At 40.3% G+C, this 23772-nt stretch overlaps 1 protein-coding gene across 2 annotated transcripts in view; it reads left to right on the forward strand.

Moving 5' to 3' along the window:
* CWF19L2 (CWF19 like cell cycle control factor 2) overlaps positions 1–23772 on the forward strand; it is a 60268-nt gene that overhangs the window by 10782 nt on the left and 25714 nt on the right. For both annotated transcript variants that reach the window (XM_053456470.1, XM_053456469.1), the window contains exons 7-13: positions 1373–1466; positions 2164–2279; positions 3044–3648; positions 9289–9388; positions 12650–12751; positions 20022–20147; positions 22936–23073. In XM_053456470.1, coding sequence (XP_053312445.1) covers positions 1373–1466; positions 2164–2279; positions 3044–3648; positions 9289–9388; positions 12650–12751; positions 20022–20147; positions 22936–23073 — 1281 coding nt within the window. The remainder of the gene's footprint in view (positions 1–1372; positions 1467–2163; positions 2280–3043; positions 3649–9288; positions 9389–12649; positions 12752–20021; positions 20148–22935; positions 23074–23772) is intronic.

Raw genomic sequence — 23772 nt, forward strand, 5'->3', positions numbered from 1 at the left:
CATTCATATACTGCTACAGAGCACGTTTTTATACATTTATATATATTCTGCTTTCCAGTATTCCTGTTGCCAGGAATTGAAAGAGCTGCAGAGATGAAAAAGAATATTGAGCTCTGATCTTAATATTCCCGCTAATAATTATGTTAGAGGGACGGATGTTTTTGCACACGCGCTTTACCGTATTAATTCAGATCGACCGCGACGTAAACATTTTCTTCACTCCTCGCTTCAAAGGAGAACCTTAAACCCTCTCGACTGTTCATACACATTAAGAATTAAGAAAGTCTAGCGTTATAGAAACAACGTATGTTTTCCTATTTGACGTGTCATTTTTTGTTTTCTTTTGAGTAATCATGAGGGATGCTTAAGTTTGTGGCTCAGCTTCATCAGAGGTTTTATACAGATTACCTCAGCTTGGTCGCTCCCTGTTTTTGGGGCTGAGACGTCTTTAAACATCGCCCCGGGGGATTTCTGCAGATCTGATTAAAGCAAATTGGTATTAAAAAAACATCTTTTATTGATTTTATAAATCTTAAAATATAATATTGTTTTAAATGACTTTATAAAAGAACATTTCTAATTACTTTCTTTTCAAATCTTTAGTTTTATGGTTGTGATGAGCCCTACTTCCTTATAATGGATGTTAAGAAGCTTTTTGGGGCACAATAAATGTATTCAACTTTTATTAATATATTAAACTGTAAAGTCCCCTTCCGCATTCTATTTGGTTGAGCAAAATGTACACCCAGCCCTCACTATCTCTAGTCGTGGAGCGAGCGTCAGGCTCTCTGTTGGGGGGGTAGGTAATGGCACCTGGCAAGCTTCCTCATTGGGACCCCCAATCTGTAGTGATCTAAAACTGATCACAGTATAAGTTTTGCCTTAATTCTGGTGGAGCGGCTATGCCGCCCTGTTGTCTCTCACTGATGAGTTAGAAAGACATCCCAGATATACATCGGTCACCTCAGTAACTCAAATAAAGCGATATCCATTGTGTGTGTGAGACACGGCGTTGTGTGCGCATGGATGTGAGGTGGGACGCATCCTGTGGCTCCTCGTTAATGGACAAGCGTTTTGAGAATTACGTTGTCTTTATTTGACAAAGTTGGACATGTATTCAAATACGTTGGAGGTTTTCTAGCTGGTTTATAAAATAATACTGATAAGGGGTAAGGTCATAAAATATAAAATATGAAAAAATATTAAAAGACATTTAATTGCATTTTTTCAGTATGTTTTTCTTAATCAGATTTCGGAAACCTTATTGTTAGATATTTGCAAACTTTAGGCCTTTCGTTGGAATGTTCATAATATTTTTGAAATGTTCTAGATTATTAACAAGTTATATTGATCCAGATATTCTTGTTTTCAGGAAAAAATACAAGCAAGGGAATTAAACCCTTTCTGGAAAGATGGTGGGTTGGGGCTGCCGCCAGAAGAGGGCGATGTGACCTCAGTCAAAAAAGGTAAAATCCAATCTTTTTGGATACGCATATCTCTGTCTGCTGTGTTTATCTGTAACTCGGAGATCAAGTTTGCGAGCAGTCCTTATCTAAAGCAAGCTGGAGTAATTTCTCAAATCAAATAGTCAGACTTGAGTCAGGGGATCACGTTCCAGCAGGTCAGAAAAATGTGTAATCCTAGGCATTGTCTAGAAAGTGTGACCTATCTGGTGTGTGTATATATATATATAGATATAGATATATAATAAATCGTTTTAAGGCATTACATGTGACCTTGCATGCATATTACGTTAAACATCATGGAATGTATGAATTCTTTATGCCGTTTAGTGATATTTCAGACTGAACACTTATTTTATTTTTGAATTGATCATTCATGTGGGAAATATGTAGTATTTCAATTTTCATTCACTTTAGCGACCCATCTGTTCCAGTAAAGCAGCTTGCATATTGTGCCCTTGTGGTATCTCTTATTCAGCGGAGTAGTCATCCTTAATAGAGGATATAATAATACAATCAGTAAACAGGAGTAGTAGCTGCAATGGTCAAAGTAATGCAGGACTTTTACCTTACCCGAATTAAATAGTTCAGTAAAACATGTCTGCCCGCAGTGTCTGGGCAACAAGGCACGTACGATATATAAGATGCTGCTGGCTGAGTCTTGGTATGCAATAAAAAAATATTTTTTTGTCTGTTCCAGCTGCTCCTGTTGAAGATGGAGGCTTGAGCTGGTTAAGAAAATCATATCAAAGGATGAAAGAACAATCTGAACGGGAGAAAAGAAGCCTCGAGGACATTGTCTCGGAGCGATACGGAGTAAGAGGGATTTAGTACTTTTATTATCATTGCATTCCAGGCTATTTTATATACAAACCGATCTACTGTTAGGATGGCGCAGAATCACTGAGATCATAAACCCATCACCGCGTAGTATATTAATCAATAGAAAATAAATGTACATTTTATCTGTTATGAACTCGCAAACAGTGTGGTCAGGAAGCCTTTAAAAATAAGTAAATTGATTCAAATATTCATAGAAAAATTACTTAATAAAATCTAAAAAAAAATATATAAGCCAAAAACATATATATATATATATATATATATATATATATATAATATATATAATATATATATATATATATATCTCAAGTTTAACAGTCATTTTAATTGTTGATTTACACAAGTCAAATAAAAATTTCAATGAAGGTATATTTTTGGGTTCCTTTTGGTTTCCCACCACCGGCCTTTATGTATTTTTTGTGTTTATACACCGCTTTACAAGCAATGTTGTGCATTTATCTAACTTAAATCCCGAATCCTCCACTACAAAGGTCAGTATTCAGGTCAATATTGAGATATCCACAACTAAAGATATACTTGGATGCAGGATATTAATTATTTAGCTGGCCTGCTTCTTGTTGTGTCGATGTTAACCTAGAACGTTTATCATAGCAAACACACAGCATGTACCTTCTGTAAACGCTACGCGTTTATTGAACTGCCGAGAAGACATTTGTAAAGCGGCTGGCCAAAGTAAGTAAGCTGTTCTTGTTTTTTATTTTATTTTACATGTGCAGTCAATGGAGATATTCGAAAGCAAAATGGAAGCCGCCGAAAAAGCTGCAACCCAGAATTCCGGAAGAGAACATGCCGGAGGAAAAGGAAGGTGGAGAAAATACCAAGATAATGAACCTCGAAGATTTGTAAAACCAGATGGCAGAAGTCGTGATCCGCTTCCTACTTATTCAATGCATGAGAAATCCACCCGTCGTGAAACTGGGGAGCGCGGTGAAGACAAAGCTAGGTGGGAAAGAAGAGAATTTGATAAAAACAGAACAGAATCAGACCGTAGAAGATACCAGGATAGAGGAGGTGATGTTTTGGCCTCAAAATCAAAGCCCAAGTTCTTAAAACCCACAGAAAATGACAATGCGGTCGGTTTTAAGCCACAGACCAGTAAGCCTGTAGGGACTGCGCCAGAATTACGGAAAGGCTTTCAAAAACCAGTAAAGGATGACCCCGAACCGTGGAGAAAAACATCTTCCAAAGGATATAGAGAAGAGACTCAACAACACAAACAGGAGGACAGCCATGGCGATGAAAAAATCGATATGGAAGAAAAACCTGACCAGGATGTAAGCCCAAGAGATCGGCTCCAATCTCAACAAAAGCCATCACCATGGTAAGTAGCCAGACCCATTAATGACTCCGGTACAATGCAATCATTCCTGGGTTATTATTATTTAATAACTGATTTTTACATACCTGCCATGGATATAATACACTTATAGCATTCTCTGAACATCACTCCTTTCGCAAGTCCTTCATCGGTTATAAAACATAACATTATTAAAGTGAAGCGTCCGGTTGGTTTGAGATTAGTTTTATCGCGTTGGAACATGGATTGAGAAGAGCTTTAACCTTGAGAGCCTATATAGTAACTGGACGTGTTTTATGAGGTCTATCTTATAAATTACAGAGCAGGTGTTTAAAAGAACTGTCTACATACTGCATGCTAAGTTGCCTTTTTTGCCTATAAATTTTAATTTAGAACACCATTACAGCATTGTTCTAAGAATATTTTTTTTTTTTTTTTTTTACGTGATCTTGTAATTCTTCTCGTTAAGTGTTTTTAATTTCCAGTTGAGTTTCATTTTTCTTTTTTTGGATGTAAGGCATCGGTGAAAGCACAGATACCGGCAGCTGACTCATTCTGTTGGTTTCATAATGTCAGATGGTGCTTTTGGCATTGGGTCAGAGAGGCTCGTTGGCTCAGGCTGGTGCGGCACTGATAAAAATCATCGCTGTGTGGAAGTACCGCCAAACTACTGTCATTGGGTGACAGCCACCTATTGATCTGTCCATTAAAGGTACACTCCAGCCATCACAGGCTCTTTATGGCTGAGAGGTCCCTTTTAAAGGTCCCTGTGGGTCCCTCTTACAAATGTATTTGAAGGATTCTCCATAATTCTTCCATATGCATTTGGCTCTTTTCCTACCTCCCAACTGCAGCTTCACCGTGACCCCCATGCCAAAGCATAGAAGCGATCCCATTGATTTCAGTGGGAGAGCCTTCCTGCCGCTGATTGGCTGCTTTAAACAAGCAATCAGTGGCGTGAGAACAGGGCCGTGGATGGGTCTTTGGGCTGCAGCTTCTCCTAAAGTTAGAGTTTTATATTGTTTAACAGGTCCGAAGTAATTTACAGAGCGTTCTTTGTTGCTGAGTCTGCATGGGACACTAGAGTGTTCCTTTAAGGTGTGTGTTACCTTATTGACTAAAAGCCCACTATTTCCCCTGATTTATCATTCGTATTGGGCAGCCTAAACTAAGAAAGTAACGTCCGTTAATATTTCATCAGTTTTTTTCGTTTAATTTATAGATGTGAATCTGCATACATTATAGGTCATGTTCATAGTAATAGTGCCAACATGCTACGCGTGATTTTTGTGGATATGGATTGCAGAGGAGGCAAGGTGACCATGAGGGATCCGGTGACTTTTTAAACAATATGTAGCTTTCTAATGCCCTGATCTGTAACCCAAGAGTATCTTATTTTTATTAATATTGTTGGTGCGAATTCTGTTCTCTGCTCTTGTATCATCTTTACGATAGAATAGTGTTGTCCTTGTCTAACATTGATGACTGTTGCCAAATATTTTATCTAAAATCACTCGTAAATCCTCCGAAATTGTCCCTGAAGAAGTTCAATTAAGCTTAAAAGATAGGATGCTTATAGATTTCACCTCTCGGTTTGCTGACGTTAATAACTGCACTGAACTTCACCTGGCGTTTCTTACTCCCGTTTCGGATCTGGGAGAGAGACGCATTCTGCTGTAAGTCTATAACTGTGGGTAATTTCTTTACTTTAATCCAAGGTCACCCAAGAGTGCGATCACCGGTGAAATCCAAAAAAACAACCAAAGTGGTAAAGCTCAGAGTTTTTTGGGGGGTTTTAAAGCAATTTATTTTGTTCCTAACCTATCCAATAGTCTGCAATGATGTGCGGCCCGTAAAGTAATCTCCTTTAATCAGGTTTAGGAGACAACTTGAAAACAGGACATGTGACCAGCAACCTTCAACCATCGGTCTTGGTCCTACATTCGAGGTAACTGTAGATCTTCTCAAGCAGATATTGTGGTTTTGGAGTTTTCTGGCCCTTTCTAAATCAGAGTTTTCCTGAAGTTAACCCCTTACGGACAATGGGCGGTCCCTAGACCCATTGAAAATAATGCATTTTGAGCCCGTACATGTATGGGCTTTGTCATTAAGGGGTTAAGCATGTTATTATTGGCCTGATTTATTAAAGTTATTGTGTATTGATTTTTTAGACACTTCTTGTTTGAGGGATATGCTCAAAGAATTCCTCAGCCTCTCATCACCCATGGAAATATTCCCAGACTTTACTCTTTTCAGGTTGGCTGCGCACTAGCCTGTTAGGTGGGCTAGTGAGACGTTGGCACGGACCGGTGCCAGCTGGGTATAGCCCTGAGCCCTGCTGCTAGGGAAGACTGCATTACAACACGTGTTCGTAAGCCCATACTGCATGCGCAACGCTGCCTGCCAGATACAAACGAAGCCATGTTTCTGAATGATAGGCGGCCAGTTTCACGGAAAGACATTTGTCGGCACGGGGAAAAACGTTTAAATCACTAATTCGGGGAAACCAATTGTGTTCCTTTTAAGATAAAATTTCTCATTATTGCCACAATTTGAATTTGTTTCATGAAAATTCTGACCACCTGATTTCATGTATTCTCAGCAGCACAAAAAGCCTGGCTTTTATTTGTACTCCTTCGTGTCAGGAATGGGATTATATATAATAGTGGCCATCCCTGACTACTAGCCTCCTGCCTTATATTTTCCTTTATTCTGTTGCTTCTTTTAGCCCTGCTGCGCTCATTTACCCTTTGTCAAAAAACCCAAACACCCTGCTGTGAAAAAAACACTATACGAAGAAAATAATTGGAAAAGAAAATAGTTCTCGTAAATCTTTTATTTTTTAATTTATTGTTGATAGTCAACCAGCTGCTGTTAACAGCAAATAAGGATAATGCAAATAATAATACTGTGGGCATCAACTTAAAAAGAAAAAAAACAATTCATCTGTGTTTTATGTGTGTGTTTTAAAAGTGTTTAAGATAAAGTCCCAAACCAGCTGCTAGTAACGCTGGGCTTTCATATCATATTTTTGTGACCCTGGAAACATCAAGTATTAGTTTAAAGTGGGGAAAAAAAATCCTTGTCGGTTGTGATATTGTTGGTGAATGTCCTTGCTCAGTCACCACACTGAGCCAATACTTTATGGCGGTGCTAATGAAGTCTGTTTCTCCATAGACTGTTTTGTCAGCATGATTATAGCTGAGTCATTCTATTGTTTACCACAGGTAGCATACAAGGAGGCCTGGTGTTTGTCTTGTAAGTTGGGATAACAGAGCTAGAATAAATGCAAATGATATGCTGCCTGAAAACCATAAACCGTAAGCCGAATAAAAAGCACCCTTCGTAACTTCTCACAATTTGCGTGATCTTCTCCTCCACCCTTCAGTTGTCCCTCTTTGGTGGCCACTAAAGACCGAGGTAGGACAAGGGGATATAACATCATGATAACATGAAAAGGCTTGTGACCCAAGCTGCCACTCATCTCATAAAGATTAGAGCGATTGGCAGACCAGGCACAAGCTATAGATCGTTGTATATCAATGAATGTATGTTAAAGGCTATGAAGATGACTACCTGTCCTTTCGAAGCGACCATCACTTATTTGTATGCTGAAGGTTGTGGGCATTTGAGACATGTCTTCTCCTCTTCCTTCTTTCCTTTTTAGAATACGCCGCCAATAACGTTTGTAGAAGGAGCTCTACTTAAGTGGTAGGATATGATAGAAAATCTAAAGTCCCGGCAGCGTCCCTGTATGCCCCGATTTCCAAGCGGCGGCGGCTTCCCATCCCGCTATTATAAATTCTTATCGCTATTTTAAGCGATGTCTAATGGTTTCGGAATGGTCGATAGATGATTGAATCTTAGGCAGAAATAATGGGATTCTGCTCGGAACGTTCGATAGTATTTGTATCTCGAATCTTTCCTGTTTCGCCGAGTGATTTCTTGGCTTTTATTATAGATTAACTACTTCTCGTAACGTCGCCGGCTGCCGGGGTAGGTAAGGAAGTCCGTTTCAAAGCACCTACCTAGCATGTGCTGAATGGCTAAAGAAAGCAATATCCCGGCAGAATGTAGCTGAAAGCCTTCCTAATTGATAACCACCTGCTGCCGCCGACACTTTTGCAAGCTGAAATCCAAGGCACCAGCAGAGAGCAAATATCTTTTTTTCCCTTATTCCTCTCAAACCGCATGGTTTCTGTGCCTTTGAGCTGCCTGCGGCTTAGCCGGGCAAATCTATTAGGTTTTATCTTGCCTTCTCCATGTGCGCTGAGCAGACGCGGCTAGAATGCTCTCCTCTGACATTAGAGCCGGACATCTTGTCGGCGTCTGCATAACAAACCTCTTAGTCTTTAAAAACAATATATGAGTACAAAGCACAATTGTTACGTGACTGTTTGACGTCAATTTGCCCGCTTTGTACGCATTATTCTCTGTTAGTGGGAATAAAGCTTGAATCTGTGCCGGGCGCTCCAAATCTGGGCATCGCAAACATGTCAAGTGCTCCCAGCGGGCAGAGTTTGAAGCTTTCATGGACATAAATGTGGCTTGGGTAGTTCTCGGCCAACCGGCCCTTATCTGGAGTCGGATTAAGCCGCGTACTGTAGGCAGGCAAAGCCTTAAAGCAATCTTTTTAAACACTAAACAATCCTAGGCTCCTAAATCATCGAAAGTCAAGAGATAGCGCTCTGCGGAGATAGAAGTCCAAGGATACATGGCACTGACAAAAATAAAGGGGGTTAAAGTGCTTCTGGGTGCTGTGTCTTAGAGTAGCTAGATGCCTTCTCCACATGATCCACCTTAATTGGTCATCCCACGGCTCCTGTGGATGTGGCTGGCCGTGGTGGGTGAGTGTGGCAAAAGACCACTCTAGCACATATTGCTTCTTTTGTGTCTTCGGAGTGTTGGCAGAAAAGTAAACAGGGTGTTCTCTTAATCTCTTAAGGAAACGTCTGTACAAACCTATAAGCAAGTCATTTTCCGGCATGCCCCCCCCCATACCCCAACTCCATTCCTGTGAAGGAGAAGGAGATGTGCCACCAGTAGCAGTATGAGTTACTTGCCTCCATTCAGTGCCCACCAGTCTTTTTTCTTCTGGAACAGGCAGATGTTTTTGTTGTTGTTCAGGTTTGGTTTATTCGATGTGGAAGACACACAGGAACGTTGTAGTGGGAGTTGTGACCAGTGGTACATGTGGTATCAAACCTTATGTATTCGACCTTCTATCTGTAAAAAGCAACAGTCTGCTTCCATTTTTTGTTGTGTCCTGCTCATTGGCTGCCATCTGTATGCCATCAGGTGTATTTATGGTGGTTACTCTGTGCTGGCGAAGGACACATAGGTGAATAATTACTACCCCCTCGGCACAGACCTCCACGGGGTAAATGAGCCAGTGGGAAGAAATGCTCTTCCCAACAGCCCCATTGAGCATCTGCGTACCAGCGAGTCTGATCTGCCGCTGGTGATGCAGCGCTGGGGTTGCCATCCCCAGGACCTGCTGCCCTGGACCTAGACTCCATGAGTGTGTCATCTGGCACTAACTAGCCCAACATCTTGCACTTAATGTTTTCTTCAGACAGGTTAGCAGTATTAATTTAACAATAAGCGATATGCGCTCTTCGTCTGCTTTACGTTTGCCCCTTTGTTTTGTTTTTTCTTCTTTAGCCCTGAAACCTTTAAACCTCCACAAGTACAAATCCTTAGCGAGGAGGAAATGAACAAGCTGGGAGCCAAGATTGTGAAGGCTGAGCTGCTGGGTAATATGGTAAGTGAGCTGGACTGGGTATTTTTCCTATAACCAGCAGCAACAATATGTACGATATGGCTTATTAAGTATCCATTTATATGATGTACATTAGGCTAGGAGCATTGCATTACATTTACTTATAGAGCACCGGCAGATTTCATAGCGCTAACTATAATGCTAATGTTACCAGTAACATTAAAATTGACAAGATACAGTTTAACAATAAGATTAACCCACGTTATGAATGGTACAGAAGCCGGAGAGGGCCCTGCTTATAGTCTGCTACATAAATTGTTATATCCCCTGCTAGCCAAATCGGTTATCGTACAGCCTTTCCTGATATTGGTTTCCTCTGTTGGGTGTTGGACGCTTGAACATGTCACAATGCGGCTAGAGCAGCATTGATTTATTACATGTTGGTATCTATAGAGATGGAAGACCTGAACTCCACCACTAGGACCATTATGATATATCTGTCCGCATCCTCCGACGTCTGTCGTTTGTTAGTGATGCTGCAGACATATGATGTATTAAAGGGACTGGCTCTGCAAAATGGGAATTAACACTGGGTATTCACATGTTAACTATTTTTTTTTTCCTTTATTTACCAATCTGCTCCCCGCAGATATACCTTATACTCCCTCTATATGCCAACATATGCCTTATACCCCCTAATATGCCACCCGGCCTCCCTAGACTTACCAATGCACCCCCATACTTGCCCTCGTACTCTAGACTCCCTGGTGTCTAGCGGGGCAGCTGGTGGAGGTCTGTACGATGCGTGTAGACAACCTCCGCTGCGGCCCGGCACTTCCGCCAGGGCTTCTATGATGGAGCACCAGAAGGTCATGTCACGCCGGCGCTCCATCGTAGAACCCCCGGAGAAAACGCTGGGCAGCAGCGGAGGTTGTGTGCGCGCATCATGCAGACGTCCACCGGCTGCCAGAGAGGAGGGTCCAGGTCCCCTGCAGCGCTGCGGGGGATCTGGTTCTTAGTCTTATAGTCAGACCTCTGTTTGAGGTCGGGTTATAAGACGACTTCTAATATAAGACTAGGGGTGTTTTTTCAGTGCATTTCAAAGAAACTTGTCTTTTATTTGACTAAATATGGTAAATCGATCATTCAACTAATCTGTAATGAAAATTATTGACTTTTGTTATCGATTATTATTGATTTTAGTGATGAGTTGTAGCCCTAGATAAGAGGAACAGCCTTCCAGCAGAAATAGTAGAGGTTAATTTCAACATTCATGGAATAGACTTAAAGCTAACTTGAATCTAAGACGAGACCAACGACTGATAAAGGTCGGAGTCTTTACATCATTAAAAATGGGCAGACTAGATGTGCTCAATAGTTCTCATCTGCTGTCAAATTCTATGCTTATATTCCAAGAAACGTCATCCTTTAGGGACTTACTGCATTCAGATTGGGAAACTCAGCTTAGAGTTCCCTCTTTAATTATAAAATGGTAAATAAATTCCCGAAATGCCAAAAAGCTGTGCTTTTCTGTCCTAAATCAATGGGAACGCAGGATCGTACCTTTAATGTATGCTGGACTCGGCCGATGCCGCTGCACCGCGGTGAGATATACAACATGAAATAGGCAAACGTGGAGGAACGAGCGAGAACATCTCCCTTCCCCTGATTATGGTTATTAAAGTTGTTTGTTTCTGCAGTAATAAAATCTCACTGGGGTGCTGTATAAGCAGTAAATGTACGCTCCTCGATGCGCACGTATAATTCAGCCATGCGTTTATTGCAAAACCTGCCGCGCCAGAGAAAACGGTCTACGTTAGCGCAAAGGATCCCGTTATTGGCTATGAAATCCCACGGTCCTTTTCTTGTCAATTTCCGTCTTTCTGTAGGTAATGTCCATGGCTATATGCTTTAAACACGCAATACGCTGTGTATTTACTCCTGTAAAATTCCATATATATATAGAACATTTAAAGAAAACTTCATATGTTTTGGCCCCTGAACAAAAAAAAAACTATTTCTGAAATAAGTGTGAAATACCCAATACTTTTCACTTTAAAAGACATTTTAAGATATTAAAACTATTTATTTTTTACATAAAACCATCAAAGTAGCTTTCTAAATGGTAAAAACCTTTATTGGGGTGAAAATTGAAATCTTATTAACGTACGGAATTAGTCTTGTTTTCTTTTCCCCCATTGTCTCGGGAGTTAATGTTGTCCTGATCACGTTTTTCTTGTAGTTTGTCTGCTAAAGCACTTAGCAGGCTCCATTATACATCTCAACACGCTGCTTTCCTATCCGTTTCAGCTGCCCCCTTAACTCCGGGAAGATAATGTGTTGGTTGATTGAATTTTTATTGGATTTCTTGGATGTGCCTGACGGTGTTTCTGTTAAACAGATCTATTTCATTTTAAGATCGAACGTTAGTCTGTTGATTGGTACTATAAAGGACCCTCGGAAATAGGCCTTCTCTTCTGTAGGTCGGCACCTGTTTACCGGCGTTTGTACTTAAATGTGAAGACCCACCGTATTTTTTTATGGCCAGAAATACAATGTTTTTAATTGTTTGCTATATGAATGTGTTTTGTCTTAGTTACCTTATCCCAATCTATTAGAAAAATACTCTTGGTTAGTCTTCAACTCGTGAAACTGTATAGAGGAGAGGAATTCCCTAGGATTGCCATAAGCTCAATGCCATGTTTGAGCAGCGAAAGTCACTCAAAATATCACACAGCTGACAGCGGCAGCCTTCGGATCTGCAGATAAAAGGAAGTTTGTTGGAAAAACATGGATTAAAACTCACTTTCCGTCAGTGTAATAGTAGATAACTGTATATAACGCTGTTAATGCACAAAAAAAGGTAACTTTTAGGCAAAAGTATCTCAGTGCCTTGAAGAGCTTTGTTTCTATCCCGTGGAACTGCTTTCCGAAGTTGAAATTGGCAATGTGTATTGTTGGCAGGTCTCAGGGTGGCTCAGATTTGCTCTCTGGTGGCTTTCTGGTAGGACTAGAGAAATAAGATGTCTTTTGGTGGTCACGATGACAAACTACACTGTTTACACTACATATTCAGTGTATTTTATACAACTTTAAGGTCATGACCTGTTCTGAAGGCAGGAAGTGTAAAGTCCACGAGGCTCACCGTGCTCCCCAGCTTCCATTTTATTTCTTATTAAGCAGATTCAATGAGAACAGTTCCCAAATGTTGCTTAAAATGGATGAGAAGCAAATACAAAGTGGACGGTTTCTTATACATTGTCCGGGACTCTGGTCTAGAATATGTTTTTTGCTCTTTTCAAGGAATTGGCGTCAAAGCTTCGCAGCCAGCTGGAAGAAGCCCGGCAGCAGAGTAAGGACAGGACCCTACGACAGACAACTACTGACGTGAAATCGGATAGAGAGGTAAGAATTAAAGAGGAACTCTCACCAAATTGCTTTTCTGGTTAAAAACGTATTCAGAAATGTTGTGCGTTCCAGTTTTTGTTCAGACTGCTGCGTATTAGTGACTTGTATCTTAGCCCAATCCTCTAGACCAGGCTCCTTATCACACTGCCTGTTGGTAAATAATAGAATGGCTCAGTCTTAATCACTTCTGATGGATGGACAGGAAGTTTATTGGGGCAAAATGAGGTAAAAACAGGTCTGTTTTCTTTTAGTCAAGAGTTTTTACTCCATTTAACGCATGTTAACCTTGTTAGTTTGTTATAGTGCTGTTCTTCTGTTTTTACCTCTCTCCATCTAAGAACCAGCGTCACGTTTCTCGGTCACCTCTAATTTCTTACTTTGTGGGTTTTAGAGGAGCAGCAAAGCTGATCGTTTGAAATCCTGTTTCAGGGCCCAACCAAGCATGTCTACCGAGATTGCAATTGATTTTTACATTACACTGCTAAACAGAATGAATAATGTATGTACGCTCACTCTGCTTTCAGCTCAACATATCGCTAGAACACCCCCCGAATTAGCCGGTCTAGATTGTAATAAATATAAATATCCCTGGGAGTCGTTATAATACTTCCAATAACTGGGTGTTATCTGCTGTGAATAAACTTGCTTTAATGTAAAGTATAGGTATAGTAACATATGTGGTCCCACGTTTTCTGCCTTTAGAAGAACTTGGCTGGCCCTGTATAATGTGTAGTTAAATAAGTGACATTTCTTCAGTCTCCTTACACATTGAAATATACATTATACAGGGCCAGCTGAGCCCTTTCTGCTGGAGAAACTCGCTAGTATTCGCTCTTCATAAAAATAAAAAAAATAGTGAAGTGAGAGAGTTAATTATTTTAGGTTTAACCAAAAAGTAGCAGAAGTTTGAACTCGTATTTTGTATTTCAAAGTTATAAAGTATCCGTGCGGAAAATATGACTCACTCATTACTTTTTTTTTTTTTTTTAAATTAGATTTTGGAATAATTACCTTGAGGGATAATCTTGTTGAATTATTAATGTACTAATTAAAGTTGTCTTTTTTTCTTTTAATTATTTATCAGCCGTTTTTAAAGTATTGTTCTGGCTGTCTTATTACTTTTTGAAAAGTTTTTGGATGGCTTATGTGTATAGGATAGCAAATGCAAATATTTCCCCTCATTAAACACACATGTATTCCAGGTAATATGAGGAAAAAATGTGATCCGTAGCAGATGGTCACAGCGAGCTGCAAAAATATTTAATAATATCCCTCCTTAAAATAGTAATAGATTTTTGAAGGAAGGGCATAGATAGTAAGCGGAGAACATTAAAAAACCAAGACCACAGGCAGGCCGGATGGATCGCATGGATCTGCCATCACCTTCTTTACAAAAAGGTGACTAGAGAAATTACCCCAAAGTCTATCCCTTTACTTATGGAAGCCAACCTAAATGCTTAGGGTTTCCATCGGTTTTGGGAAAACATTTGTTTTTTTGGTTTTTTTTGTGCTGGTTTTGAGCTTTGGTCACTTTGTGCCAAAAAAAAGTTTACATAGTAACATATGACATAATATAGTTTGGGGAAAAAATAGACTATTCTATCAAGTTCAACCTGCTTTATGTAGAAAAAGGCAAAAAAAAACTCTAGTTGATTTGTGCCTCAAATTGGGGAAAAACACCTTCTTAATCTTTGAAAATGTTTCTTTGGGATCACATGGACATTCAGAGGTCTGCCTCTTTTGCCTCTGGTTCGAGCATCCTCTCTGAGAGGGACGTTCCGTGCGGTTCTTAAATCCCAGCGTTTTTAGGATGGCATAGAATGTCCAGATGCATCAAGAGGTTAACAATGTATTCAGCAAGCGTTGTGAATGAATTCCTATTGGGAAAGACTTAACCTGCGGTCTAATAAAGCAGTGAAAATGTCCCCCTGGTCAAAGTGTTGGGTTATCGAGCAGCTTCGTGTGTCTATCAGCAGCTTTAGAGGAATCTCATTGCTTCGATTCATGATCCTCTTGGCTTTGCGAGGTTGGGCTAATCAATTACCCCGATTAGAGCTTTGCCGTAGGAATAAGTAGTATTTTCTTTTTTTAAATAGGCTGTTGGCTCCTCAGCCTGTCATTGGAATGGCTACATGTCCTGTCAGCACTCGGCCCATGCTACGTCTGTCTCCTAAAGCATTGTGAACGTTTAGTCATGGGGTGAGACTCTTTGGAATGCTTTTTGCTACCCCAGGGGACACTACCATTTATAACTTTTAGAAACAAAAAAAAGTAAAAATTGGTTTAGTTACCATAGAAACACAGAATTTCACAGCAGATAACCATTCGGCCCATCTAGTCTGCCCATTTTTCCTGATGTAGAGACTCCGACCTTTATTGGTCCTTGGTCTTGTCTTCGGTTCAGGATAGTTTATGCCATACATCCTATTCACGCTTAAATTCTCCAATCGTTACGCAAACACGACGAGCGCGGTATTTAGAATCACCCCAGTGTTTGTATTGCCGTTTCATAAAGGGTTAGAGAGCTTTGTTGCTAGGATTTATCCGTCCGAATGCCATATTGTGAATGCAGGAAAACGCAAAAAAAAAGGATTTGCAGTCAGGAAAAGTTTCCTAATGAAAAAGCCGATGTCTGTGAAATATGCACTTTGACAGAACTGCTTCCAGCTTCATTAGAGGACATCTGTAGCGTCTCGGCACAGTTGATACCTTTCTGAGTCACCTGAAAATTGATTTTTTTTTCCCTCTATCCTCCGCATACGGCTCCTTGAAGTAAATTCCACCGGCTGCCGCGACATTGCTTCACGTCTGTAATTTTTGTCATTCCCTTTCTTGGTTTGTTAAGTGCCTTATCACTTCGAGCCGCAGAAGAATCTAGAAATAAGCCTTCTCTTCGGTTCTTTTTAGACAGATTTTTTCTTCTTGCATGCTGGAAGGCAAGGATGAACAGGTGGGCAGGCGTCGGGATTAGCCGAGATTCATTTTGTGTGGCACGGGGCACATGTCCAAGAGGGTTTGTCTTCAATTTGGAATGATTTCATCTGGACTCGGTTGAACCTTGAATCGGATCAGGAGAATTATATATATATTTTTTTTAATCAAACCCCACACAGAATCAGTAAGTCAGACAAGTCGCCTGCATTAAAACAAAATCTCTCTCCACCAAGCCCCCGATACTTGAATAAATCTAATTATTTAATAAACTAATTTAATGCTGAGATATGCAAACATACTCCCTTCCAGCGACAGATTTCCTGGACCTTTGAATACAGAAAACTGAAATATGTATATATTATAACACCAACATTCTGCCTCCCATGGGATCTAACGTCTAATACTGACAAATGCTCTTATATAACAAAATAAAAATATTCACAAAGGGACTTGGGAAATGCCTTCACAAAATGGGACAGCACTAGTGTAGCTGTAAGCGGTAAATTATTTCTTTACGTACGTGGTGAGCTGAAGCTGCGTCATCCACGGCCAGCCGGAACCTTTTGACTTGGCCACCTTAAGGCAACTTGCATCCATTTCATCTGTGAAGATGTCGGGTCCTAGTTCTCAGATATGAGATGTCGCATACCAAACGGGAGAACATGGTACATGATTTAGTACCAAAATAGTTATGTGGTTAAAATGATATTTCTGTTAACATGTAAGACGCAATTGCGTATGTGGCTGTATGTATAGTTTGTTAACAGGATCTGATAAAAGTTTTGGTGGAAGGGGGTAGTAGAAGCATTATTAAAACACTCATCTACAGACACCAGACAAGCCAGAAGGCTTGTTTTTCCCTCAGAAATCTCATGGTGCTGCCACAACCACAAGGGATTCTGGGTAGGCGCATGCAAAGAAGGTCAACAATTATCACCTTTTGCCTCTATATCCACTTTATACATGGATCCCTTGAACGTAATTCCCCGCTGTACAGGACAGCCTTTAGACAAAACTCAGGTAAGAGGTGCGGTAGACAGATTAACAGGATCTAGACAGCTTCAATATATGGTCTTTGATTGCGTAATATGCTCTTTCTTTGATCTCAGCCCACCTTTTCAAGCATACTTCATAAATACTTTGTTTTTAGCTTCCTGTCACTTCCCAAATACCACATTGTGCAGTCTGTACACCGAAAGAACAGTATATGTGTTATAAATATATATCAGATGTATGTATTAGAAACGCTTCTTGGGTGTACACTAGACCTGAAACAACGAATCGATAAAATCGATAATAATCGATAACGGGAATCGTTGTCGACGATTTCCGTTATCGATTAATCGAGTGATGGATTCGTCGTTGGAGCGCTCGGCTCCTTTCACTTACCTCCGCCAGCGTTCCCCCGTTTCTGCTGCAGAGCTCTGTAGTGTCCGTCTGCTTGAAGTTACGTAATGACGGATGTGACGCGCGTGAACGATGAAGATTTGAATAAAGTTTTGCGGTTGAACGTTGTAAGTGGAACGATGCGGTAGCGGAGGTACAGAGAGAGAGAGAGAGAGAGATTGCCGGGTGGGAAACTGATGGGGCAGAGTGTGGGTGGGTGCAGGGCATTTCATTAAATTATTAAATATTGTTTTTTTTTATCCGATTAATCGAAAAAATAATCGGCCAACTAATCGATTATTAAAATAATCGTTAGTTGCAGCCCTAGTGTACACTATGGAAGCTGCCAGTACCACTTATAGTTTTTCACTTCATTTGTCCCATACTTTTATTTTATTATATTCTGGCTTAATCATTAACCTATTTTAATAGCCGTTCCTTTTTGTTCTCTGTGCTAGTGTCCCTTTTACACTGTAATTCTGTCCGCTGATGTGAAAAATTAATTCCAAATAATATTGAAATATTAATAGACAGTCAGTGGGTGAAGTTTCTGGAAGGTTATCACTGAAGCATATTCTGATTTAAAGCTATTTTTAGATTTGGTATAATTATACGTCGCTTCCAAGGGCTGTTTTGTTCAAGCGTGAATATTTGACAATGAATCGTCTTCTTATAAATCTGTATATACTGCATATATTTATATATGTGTGTGTGTGTGTATACATGCATGTGTGTGTGTGTGTATATATAATATATATATATAATGTGGCTGCAGATATATAAATTAAGATCCCGTTTATTCATCTCATGTATAATTATCCCTGTAGAAACCGATGGATTTAGGAGTCCGAATGGGATGCTTTCGTAGAGATTTATGTAAAATTGCTCCAAGTCCACATGACTGCCTGCCATATTACTGGAGGCGTTTGAATAAATTGACCTGTACCTGTTAGGATGTTTCATCTTGGCCGATATGGCTTCTTTGTGGCCAGATAAAACATTTAATCTCGCCATAATAACATTATAAAAGATCACCCCTGGGGCAGTTCTTACCAGGGGCTGGCGCATGATGCATTATTCATCTAGGGTGTTTGTGTTAGCCTAGGGCGACAGTCCATGGCCGTAAAATCCGAGGCACGTCGCTCTCTGGGGTGATCTGATGTGTATAATCTATCAAGCCCCCAACATCTCTGATCTCCTCAACCAGCCCGTTTCCATTATGGATGACTGTGCTGAGCCGTCGCAGCCTCCAGAGAATGCGGTAAAAGATGGTGCACATCTTTAAGACGTGGAGCTCTAGGATATCGCGCTCCTTGGTGAAGACAGTGACCCCCATATGGGGCAGTTGGGGCACTGCATTGGGTCAGGCCTAGGGCTGCACCTGAGGTAAATAAGCCACAGCGAGTAATGATCAAAAAGCCCTCCATTCCCTTAAGGAAAAGTTGGCAGGAGAGTTTGCAGGACAGCTGTGGTTTCAGCTCTCTGACTTCAATATACGTCATGAAGGTCAAACACCGGCGTGCTTCTGCTGCTGGCCCTGTATACTGTATAGTTAAATCAGTGAGATGTCATTGGTCTCCCTACACATTGAATTATGCATTACACTTATAAGGTACTTTAACATGCATTCTTGATTTGTGGGGCCGCGAAGGATCCCTGGAGTGACCTATTAATTATTTGTAACGCTTGTCGCACTTCTGTCTGCTTAAATATAATATGGAAGATGTGAAAGTGTATAACGAAGCAAGTCCCAGATGGTAATGTCATTTTTTTTTTAAAATGATGTTTGTAAACATTAATAAATCGGTTAACCTGTTGTGTGGCCTGTATTCTGTACAATTAATGTAAAGTATAGAAATATTTAGCGCCTCGTTTGGACAGAAATACATCATTAGTGCTCGCCTTTGGCGGTAATGATGATTTTTCCTTTTTGTGATATATAATATATATATATATATATATATATATTATATATGAGAGCCATGTGCAGCCAATTACAAAGGATCAGAAAATAATGTCCATTGGCTGCCCACATTCATCTTAATTATCTAGAACATTCTGTTGCTTCTACCAAACTAGGGTATGGCCAAGCACCATTACAAATGGGGTCTAGGTCTCATTTTTAAAGGGCCCATGGAAAAAAATGTGATCGAGCGCAAAATCCAAGGCCATGTACAGAGCCATAGTTTAGCGCTGACCCATACCTAGTTTGACTGGTAGATGGTGCTGAGACCGCAGAGCTAGAATACAAACAAATGGCTAATATGCAGCGGTCTGAAAACATCATATTATGCAAAAACTAGAAAGATTTCAAAGACATGTTTTTCAAACGTTTAATCTGATACAAGTAATAAGAAAATAGTGTGACTTCCTATTTAAATGGTTCATGTATATTGATTGTATACGAATAAAATGATATATTAATTATTGAGCATGCACGGAACCCAGGGATTATTTTCTCATTCCACATTGGTTCTAGATCCACACCTTTAAATCTATTGTTCTCTCGGCTGCGTAATACACACACGCATGGCTTTTTTTTTGTCCAGGTTTTCCTCTAGAAGTCTTTCAAAAGAACCGATTCCACTTCATTTGTTCCGTGTTCATTTCCTAGCTCACAAATCCCATTATCAAGGACACCCAATCATTTTGCCAAAGGAAACAAGAACGGAGGGCACTTCATTAACAGTAGACGCTAAAAGCCTTTCTGTACGTCTCAATAATTTAAAGATAACACAAAAAAAGGATAGCCAGCTTTCGGAGGACGTATGTTCCAGAAATGTTTCGTTCCAGGCAGTCTGTCTCTATAAAGGCTTGGTTGAGACCTAGATGAATATTTTATTTCAAAGCCAAGCCGATATTGGTTTTTAGCCTCCACACACCTGTTTCCACTGTCTGAACATTTTAATTCATTTTTTTAAAAAAACCTATTCTGTTTTATTTGTAGGGGGCTGCTCCGAAAGAAGAAAACGAAATCCTCCTTGTGAGAACCGATCAGTCGGGCCGGTCTTGGCCGGTGAATGCCACGGCAGATGCGGCCGAGTCTAAGGGCGGGAGGAGGAAGAGACAGATGGTATGTGTGTTTTCTTTAACTTTAGATATTGTGTTAACGTTGTCGGTACGTATATACATACAATCAAAATCACCCACAAAGGTATGTGGTCACCCCTCCTGGTTGTTGAGTTTGGATCTCGATAGGCAGACATTGGCAGTAGAACGGGTCATACTGAAGAGCTCAGAGACTTTAGACGTGGCACTCATGGGATGCCACCTTTCCCACAAGTCAGTTTGTGAAATTTTCTGCCCCGCTCTATTGTAACCGCCATGATTTATCTACTCGGCCACGAAGCACACACTCTTTGAGCAAGGCTGCTGAGATCTAAAGCACATAGTGCATAAAATCATTGTCTTCTGTGGCATCTCACACTACAGAGGTCTAATTTCCCACACTCACACTCCAAAACCTTGTTTAAAGCCTTTACAAAAGAGTGGAAGCTGGGCAAAGGGGGGGGGAGAGGTAACTCCGTATCGATGCCTATGGTTTTGGAATGGGATGCCCAACAAGCTCATATAAGTGTGATGGTCAGGTGTCCGCGTACTTTTGGTCATATCATATACATTATATTGTGAAGTGCATCCAAAAAGACATGTCTAAGCGACCTTTTTCAATCTTTGCTCGTTTACAAGTTCTGTCAAATCATTGTGTTTTCAGTGGGGTGTCAGAATTGCAGATGGCAGGCACAGAAATATGGCGGGGACTGCGTTTTCTAAATATAGTACTTATCCGTAGCACATGTGTACGGAGTTACAGCTGCCGTTACGTATTGTGATGTGGTTTTTGGGTGCGAAAACGCTCCAAAAACCTGTACCGATGTATTATGCAGCTTGATTGCTTCCGCCTCGGGGAGGATAAAGCATCATCTGTAGCGTTCCTCGCAGCAACATGGATGAGGCTTGCTGTTTTTATTACAGATCAAATACTAACAGACAATAGTTTCATACATTGTTATGTCACACAATTTAATCTATGGGAGAATTGCAGTTTGAGCAAGTGGTAGAGACTAGATCAGGGGTGTCCGACCTGCGGCCCTCTAGCTGCTGCAGCACTACATCTCCCATACTCCTCAGCCAGCTCCTTGGCTGAAAGAGCATTGTGGGAGATGTAGTCCTGCAGCAGTTGGAGGGCCGCAGGTTGGTCACCCCTGGACTAGATTATATCCTGATTATAAAACCAGACCAAGGACCGAGTCTTTATGTAAAGAAAATGGTCAGACTAGACGGGACAAATGGGTCTTATCAGCCATTAAGTTCTATAAACGGATTTATTTTTATGTGCTAGTCGTGTTTTCAGTGCACTGACTTAACATTCTTGCTTGTGCAATCCAGAACACACGCGCATCGTGCTATAAGATTGTGCTCCAGGCTTGATTGCATTTATTTTATTTAAGGGGGAAAGAAATGAACTTTTCCATTGTGCAGTCTATAGTCATGCGTACAGAGCACGATAATGTTCATTTTTATGCGAGGGTTTTTTTTTTTTTTATTATTCGCATGTTTTCTCTTGGGAAATATTGGCTTCGGCTCGACTAGAATGCAAAAGATGCATAAAATATTCAGTGATTTCAACCACCACCATATATCAGTGCATTTATTTATATATATACACCGTATTTGCTCGATTATAAGACGACCCTGATTATAAGACGACCCCCCAAAATCTAAATATTAATTTAGGAAAAAAACAAAAAGCCTGAATATAAGACTACCCTATAGGAAAAAAGTTTTACTAGTAAATATTAATTCATGTAAACAATATTTTCATATTTAATACAAGCTATGATTGAGAAAAATATATATTTTTTTATTTCCTTTTATTTGCCAACCTGCCCCCCCAGTTATGCACATCTGCCCCCAGAAATGCCTTATACCCCCCTATTTGCCACTCTGCCCCATGATGTGCCTTTTAACCCTCTATATGCCACTCTGCCTCCAGAAATGTCTTATACCCTCCTATATGCCACTCTGCCCCATGATATGCCTTTTAATCCCCTATATGCCAGAGTGGATGCCTTACACATCCATACTAACACACACTCATTCACAAACCTTTAAATACTCATTCATTCCATTAAACACACACACACACACACGCGCTCAAACCCCCTACCCCCTTACCTGAACTGCAGATCTCTCACTCGAAGACTTCTGCAGGGGCCCGGCTGTGAGTGCAACTTCTCTGGCCCCGCCCCCAGAGGAAGGAGGGGGAGGCATAGTTATGTGACACTCTTCTAGCTTCTTGTTCTCCTGCTGCTCGCGACCAAAGCCCGGTAAGCAGCATGGCCCCAGCGGACATTTTGAGGTCTTATTAGAAGACGACCTCGATTATAAGACGAGGGGTATTTTTCAGAGCATTTGCTCTGAAAAAAACCTCGTCTTATAATCGAGCAAATACGGTATTTATATTATATACATATATATATTGGCCATAATGTTACGAACACTAGTTATCATGGCACCTGTCAGTGTTTGTGTGTGTGTGTGTGTGTGTGTGTGTGTGTGTGTGTGTGGGGGGGGTATTAGGCAGCAAGTGAACATTTAATCCCAAAAGTTGCTGGAAAAATGAGCAAGCGTAAGGATCTGAGCGACTTTCACGAGGGCTGATTATCTGATGGCTGGACGACTGGGTCAGCATCTCCAAAACTGCAGCTCTTGTGGGGTGTTCCCTGTCTGCAGTGGTCATCTTACTTTTTCTTGGGGTGTCCATGATTATTCCTCCCCATGAAGTGTACTTTACTTATACTAACTGTTATTGACTCATCACATTGTTTTATCTTTGATACAATACTTCTTCTGCATCTTAGGTCCCTACACATGTCGATAAGGAGAGGGTGAGATATTTCCATGACGATGACAACCAAAGCCTCCGTGATTTGGTGCAGAGAGAAAAGATGGGAACAGCTGAGGATCAAAACAGAATGTTCATGCGGATGGCATCCAAGGTATCCTGCAATATCACACACTTTTTCTTTGTGAATTATTGTGTTTTATGGGTAATTTAAGGACTTTTTGGGGAAATTTTTACAGCCCAATCATCGTTTTTCTCGTAGTTTATAGATACAATGGATGTATAGAAATATAGCTATATATACATATATATTTATAGTTCTCTTTAAATACGATTCTTTTTTCCTCCTTGCTTCTTATGTCTTCTTTATCTATGACACTATTTTGTTTGTCCTTCATTGTGTTTTTCATGAGTATTATAGAATAAAATTGTGGAGATTAGGGATATAATACGTTAAAACAAATGGTTTTGAAGCCTGAACAGTCTCTTTATCCAGTGGCGTGCTTCTCGGTTATTGCTTATGATCAGTGCTGGGTTTTGCTAATCACTTCTGACTGAGATCAAATGCGTGAAGTCATTACGAGCTACAGATGTCTGCGGCGCCGTACATTACTGCAGTCACTGAAATGTGTCGCGGGTTTTATCTATGGTTTTTAGTTAATTAAATTTCCTGTGCGGCAACATGTTCGTGTCTGGTTTGGATATAATCAAATTATAGAAATTTCCTTTTTTCCATATATATATATATATATATATATATATATATATATATATATATATATATATATATATATATATATATATATATATATATATATATATATAAAAAACATGTTACTTTATACCTGTGCTA

The sequence above is a fragment of the Spea bombifrons genome, chromosome 2 (assembly GCF_027358695.1).
Source record: "Spea bombifrons isolate aSpeBom1 chromosome 2, aSpeBom1.2.pri, whole genome shotgun sequence".
Lineage (NCBI taxonomy): Eukaryota > Metazoa > Chordata > Amphibia > Anura > Pelobatidae > Spea > Spea bombifrons.